Source organism: Clavelina lepadiformis, chromosome 8, assembly GCF_947623445.1.
Source record: "Clavelina lepadiformis chromosome 8, kaClaLepa1.1, whole genome shotgun sequence".
Lineage (NCBI taxonomy): Eukaryota > Metazoa > Chordata > Ascidiacea > Aplousobranchia > Clavelinidae > Clavelina > Clavelina lepadiformis.
In genome coordinates, this window is record NC_135247.1 from 3,151,230 (window position 1) to 3,157,401 (window position 6,172).

At 39.3% G+C, this 6,172-nt stretch overlaps 1 protein-coding gene across 1 annotated transcript; it reads left to right on the forward strand.

The window, feature by feature from the left end:
- Positions 1–1,167: 1,167 nt before the first annotated feature.
- Positions 1,168–2,201, forward strand: LOC143469617 (phosphoglycerate mutase 1-like). The gene has a single exon (XM_076967370.1). It carries the CDS (start codon positions 1,239–1,241, stop codon positions 1,998–2,000), a length of 762 nt encoding a protein of 253 aa, XP_076823485.1. The 5' UTR covers positions 1,168–1,238; the 3' UTR covers positions 2,001–2,201.
- The last annotated feature ends 3,971 nt before the right edge of the window (positions 2,202–6,172 follow it).

Consider the following 6,172-nt stretch of genomic DNA (forward strand, 5'->3'; position numbering starts at 1 on the left):
TGTTTTTTTAAAAAGATCACTTTAAGCTTTTTGCTATACTGAAATATTTAAGAAATAAAACAAGAATATTTTTGAATAACTAGTTATAATCTAAAAACTAATACTTTCATTTTACGTAAGCATCAAAATCAACTATGGTTGTTTGGCAAGGTGGTTCTGCGTCACCTAAAAATTTAGTATTTTTATGTTCTTAATGACGTCATCAAGGGTTTCATTTGTTCGATCATCGTTCGATACATTGGGTTACGTTGTAAGTTGAATAGACCGCATTAGTCTGAAGTTTGCTGAACTGGAATTGTTGATGTTAGAATTTAAGCAACTGCGAAAAAGTAGAACACATTCAAGCACCAGCTACTATGCATACATTAAGAAAGTGTTTTACTAAGTTTGTAACAGGCATGCTATTGTTGCTGTACCATAGTTGCGTAAGTGCTGGTAGAGTGGTAGGTTAGCCTAGGCCCTACAAGTTCTATAATCCCAAATTGTTTGTGAATGCGAACATGTTTTTAAACTTGTTAACGAAACTTAGTTGATTTGATATTTTCATTGGATTGTACACGTAGTACGCTCGTCACTCAAATAGAAAAACTAATCCTTTGGATATGAGGTTAAAAACGTACAGCCTGTATTAAGTCATGCGTAGCGAAAGCGGTTTGCGTACGTGACAGTTATGGAGTAAACTGTTTGTGAGGTCTACAGTAAACATTCATTGCGTGGTTTATATTTGTGGTAGTTTGACGAGTTCTTCAGTAGCTAAGATTTCTACGTACATTGCTCAAAACATTTTAGAAGTCAGAACGCAATTACAGTAATTAACTTTTACCGTATCGTCTGACAGAATCCCGAAAGTCATGTTTTGTATCAAACAGAGCAGCTGTCTTGTTTTTCGTCGCTTCCTTCCAAACGCTTATCGCAGCCTTAATAACTACGTGGGAAGGTAGTGGGAACCCTCTGCGCGCAAGGTCACTTCAATGTGTTTGGCGCCGATCGACGTTCTTGAAGCTTCTTAGGTTGCATAGTTGATCATTCTGTTCGTCACTAACCGCAAAGGCAAGCAGGGATAAACAAATTTTACGTAACGTTTACTGACAAGAAATCGCCTGCCTGAAACACCAAAAGCAAATACAGCAGTGCTAGATAAGTTTTAAACAGCAATAAAGTCTACGAAACTTACATATGTAACTTCACTGCTTTATTTCAGCGTTTGTTTTACAAAGTAGGTGTCAAATTACAACAAAATGACCACCTATAAAATTATTATGATTCGCCATGGCGAAAGTGAATGGAACAAGTTAAATAAGTTCTGTGGCTGGTTCGATGCAGACCTTAGCGAGAAAGGTGTGGAAGAAGCAAAGTCGGCTGGAGTGGCTCTGAAAGAGGCCGGTTATCAGTTTGACATGGCTTACACTTCTGTTTTGAAGCGTGCCACTGTCACGCTTGACTACGTTCTGGATGCGCTGGATCAGAAAGACCTTCCAACGAAACAAAGCTGGCGACTAAACGAACGCCACTACGGTGGTCTGACCGGACTTAACAAGGCAGAAACTGCTCAAAAATACGGCGACGCCCAGGTCCACACCTGGCGAAGAAGTTTTGCCACTCCCCCACCGGCTATGGAGAGCGACCACCAGTATTACCAAACCATTATGGAAGACGAACGTTACAAGGATGTGAGCCCGGAAGATATGCCTAAGTTTGAAAGCCTTGAGCTTACAATCAAACGAGCTTTGCCGTTTTGGAATGAAGAAATTGTGCCCAATATAAAACAAGGCAAACGAATCATCATCTCCGCTCATGGCAACAGTCTTCGCGGAATCGTCAAGTACTTGGACAACAAAAGCGAAGATGAAATAATGGCGCTCAACCTTCCCACTGGCATCCCCTTTTACTATGAGCTGGATGAAAACATGAAGCCGGTTGTTTCAATGCAATTCCTTGGCGACCCTGAAACTGTCAAAAAAGCGATGGAAGCCGTTGCTGCTCAGGGAAAATCCAAATAAAAACACCAACGAAATCTATATTGTTCACGTCAGTTAACGTGATTTTGTTATAAGTGTACCTGTAGATGGAATCTTTTCGATATTGCTAATGGATGATTTTCAAAGTTCTGTTGCCAATTTATACATTACTCAAGTTGCTATTTGCATGCTTTCTGCGACGTATATCCCCTGCTTATGAATAAAGTATTACTGTGTTTGTCATTTGACTTAAGTTAGTATACGCACGGGCTCGTGTTTCGGAAAATATTCACCAAGGTAAAAACAAGAAAAAGTTGAAATCGATTAATATGTGTTCTGAAGCAATGAAATATCGTTACTCTTGAGTCTTGATGATATCGATATATGATTGTTAACAGAATCGATAAGAGTCGCGATAACCGTTACAAATCCGCATAAAGGAGACTTACAAGTTTATAACCTAGACTCCTAGAGCTCTCAAATCTCCGCGGCCCATGCGCTATTCTGAAGGTGGTCGGATGGTTCAACCTCGGACAGCTCAACCCAGGACAACCCGACCCACGGACGATTCAACTCACAGAAAACTCAACCAACAGGCAACTCCATCAATGTACGATTCAACTTCAAAGTCGCATAACCTACAACTCAGAATTAATAGAAGACTTCTGTGCATAAATGAAGTCAAAGCCAACGGCGTCCGTGTAAACATTTTCCAGTCGACCAAAAGTCCAAGAGACGTATCAGTTTATCTTAAAGTGGTGCGGGACCGGCTTCCTCAAAACATTTTGAATTTACCAGGTCTAGTATGGCGTAAAATGCATAAAAATTTCCGTTTCTTTAAAAAAAGCAGCTTGCCTGGGGATTAATTTGCTAAAATTTGCATCATTTCTTGCTCTAATTGACTAGGCCTCTTTAAATGCGTAATTAGAATATTTGTGACATAAATAGAATTTTAATAGGCCTATATGACAGTCATAAGAAGTAAGTTATATGACGGTTTGTCACACTACCAATGATGGCCCCCTCCATATATAAGCTAGTGTTAGAAAGTTTTTCTTGAGTCATTGACGTGTGCAGCCTGTTTTGAACTAGTTTAGTTTAAAATTGATCTCCGAAACCTGGCCCTCTCCCAACGTGTTTAAACCTTGAGCTCAAAACACCTCTTAGGATTCAAAATTACTGCCTTTTCGTGGCGCAACCAAGAGAGATATACGAAGTATAAGGAATCAAACTTAAGTTTTCCAAGAATAACAGCCTTGAATAGACACACACAAAAAAGTCAATCATACTACATCTTTCGTGACGTCGCGACAGTTAACAAAAACGCATTCGAGCGTATTGGAACATTTATCCTCAGACTAAGAAAAGTTTTTCTATGACGTAAAACTTAACGAGCGCCGGTTACTGAAGTTGTCTGCTGTGCGCATATTCCAATGCTTTCCTAATCCAGCACGACTTTGTGGATGACCTTAAGATTGCCGTGCAAAAAGTAGCGTCAAAGGGTGTGGTATGGTATTTTCATGGACTCAGTAGCGGAGTGGTTTGAATATAACACAACGAAAGACATTTCGCTATACCTATATTGTTGAGCTATTACTGATCCACGACTGCGGCTAACTTGGTATTATTATAAGCTTATTGGCAAATAACATGTGCCGAAGCACGGGTATAACTTGATGTGGTGAGACGTTTCAAAGAGCGTCTGTATTCCTACTTCTGTTAAAGACGACAGACTCGAAGTGCAAACTGTAAAATAAAGAAAAAACACAGTTTTTTTGCAAATAAACTTAATGTCCTACCGCTAACTAACGGACAAGGTGGCAAACCTCACACGAGCATTGGCCTCGCATTTTAAATGCGGCAAGCCCAGCTGTCTTACCGAGTCGACTAATTGATGAATACGCTCTTCTATTTAATGCACATGTGGGAACTGTTAAAGGTACGTGATGGAAGGGTGTGATTGGAACTCATGGTGATGCAAACTTTAACGAGTACGGAAGAACAAGGTATCTTTCCTTTGTACAGTGAACTTTGGTTTAAAACAGGTTTATGTTTTGATATCGCTACAATACTACAAATTTAACAATATCATTTTTCGTTGATACTGAAAACGGCGTCTGTGCGAATCTCTCGTTACATACTTGACTGAACTCCACACAACCGTCGTTGTATTTTTGGCCATTGTTGCTTTGATATTCACATGGGCACCACAAGCGCATTCGTACGGTTATTTTCCGGGATTGGGCTGTCTCACATCAAACATCGCTTTGGTGGATAGTGATGTGGAATGATAGCTTAAAATATATTCACCAGCTAAATTGTTATTGCTAGAAATGAGTCGCTAGTTCGATGTTTATGATAACAAAATAGGCGGTGAAGGTTGTGAAGTTATTCAAGAAAAAAACACAGTGCTTGGCGACGTTTGTAATTGAGTGTAAGCGCCACTTTGCTTGTGCTCAGTCTGTCGGTGAAGAAACAGAAATGGTTTATGGTTATGTGACGTAATCTTTGTTTTGTGTTGCTATGCATACTAGACCCGATTTATTCAGGGATGGTATTTTTTAAAAACATTTTGGTTAGCCTTTGAGCTTCAGTGAAGACCATTGATTTTACAATTAAGCCAATGAGTTTGACCATGCTTGTTGAAGAGTTGCCTGTATGAAAAATTTGTATGATACGCATCTCCAATACGGCAAAGGGGCAAATATCGTTACGTTACTGGCGTAAGTATCAACTTCGGCCTTTCTGGCATGGCCACACAAAATCGTGTCACAAAAAACACGCCAACAATGATGGCGAGAGCAATGAAATTCCCTATAGCAGGGGTGCTGGGGTGGCCAAACTGCGGCTCTTTGAGCCTTTGATTGCGGCTCTTTAATGATTTAGCGTTGTTGAATTAGACATGCGTTTTCCCGGTCTAGACGAGTTGTATCAGATTATGAAACAATGCGTTCTATCACACGTAGTAACAATGTTAGTAATAATCAAATTACACTCCAAAAAGTACATTATTGTACAGAAGTGTGCTAACTTGTACAGTGTACACTGTAGTTAAGTAAACTGTCAAATTGAAGCTGTACGTCAGGGCTGACCTAGTTTTAAGTCTTGGTTACGGTTATACTAATAATTGCAAAAAGAGTTGGTGAAGCCCAGGTGGAGACTCATAGTATCACCACGCAGCACTAATGTTTATCAATAGCTACACTTCGTTGTAAGTGAATAAATTCGTGTTTTTTATTGTTTTGTGTTGTGGCTCTTTTAAAACTGGAATTTGTTTTTATGCGGCTCGAGCATGAAGCAGGACTGGCCACCCCTGCCCTATAGCATTATCTCTTGACAGTTTGACATTTGTAACTTAACGATGAGTCAGTGACAATGGCCGGTCTGTATTTCGTGGCAGCTGCGCAGCCGAGATAAATTTCAAGCAAACTTTTTGTGCACTTCAATAAATGGCGACCTAACTGTAAACTACGACTTTGCGTTTGCGGCACCTAGTAAAGCGAGGCACCACAATGCTTTGCATAAATTCAGCAAGCAGCAGCAGGGCGCTATTGCAAAACTACATGTTACTATTGACCAATAGCACTTTTGTTTATCATTCTGCTTTCTAATTTCGATGGGAATTCATCAAACTCATCAGGCCCACAGGATATTTTGGTAAGGTGTTATGTTAGAACAGACAAATTTATAGATTTTACAATTCACAAAATTACAAGTTTTAGCCTGAATATGAACTGAAGAAAGATTGAACAGATGCACACTTGGCTAACCGTTGCAAGCACGCCTGCACACTTGAGTTACTGAAAATCCTGCCATGAAATACAGACCGAGGCATTGGTACGGATAAGCAGGACGAAGCCAAAGGTTTTCGAGTTGGCACAATTTGTTTTAAAAAAGAATCAGTTGCAACGGATAGTGATTAATTAGAGTTTTAATACTGTTGTGGGGGAAAACATAATCCCTAATTTATTCAGTGTACATCTCCTTGTGCTAAAATGCAAACTTTCCATTCAGAGTTGTTACCAGCAGTTATTACCTGAAATATTTTTGGGCTCATTTTAAGCCTTTTTGACTTGGCACTTTTTCTCATTTATTAGCTATGCTAATAACAACTGACTTGATTTTTTATCCCCATTGTGCTTATGACAAAAATTAAAATGATTGATGATTGATTGATTATATAATTTAATAATCCTACTAATTTTCTTTTATTG

Excerpts from the sequence above, each read along its gene's own strand:
- LOC143469617 (XM_076967370.1), top strand. The coding sequence starts at position 1,239 with ATGACCACCTATAAAATTATTATGATTCGCCATGGCGAAAGTGAATGG.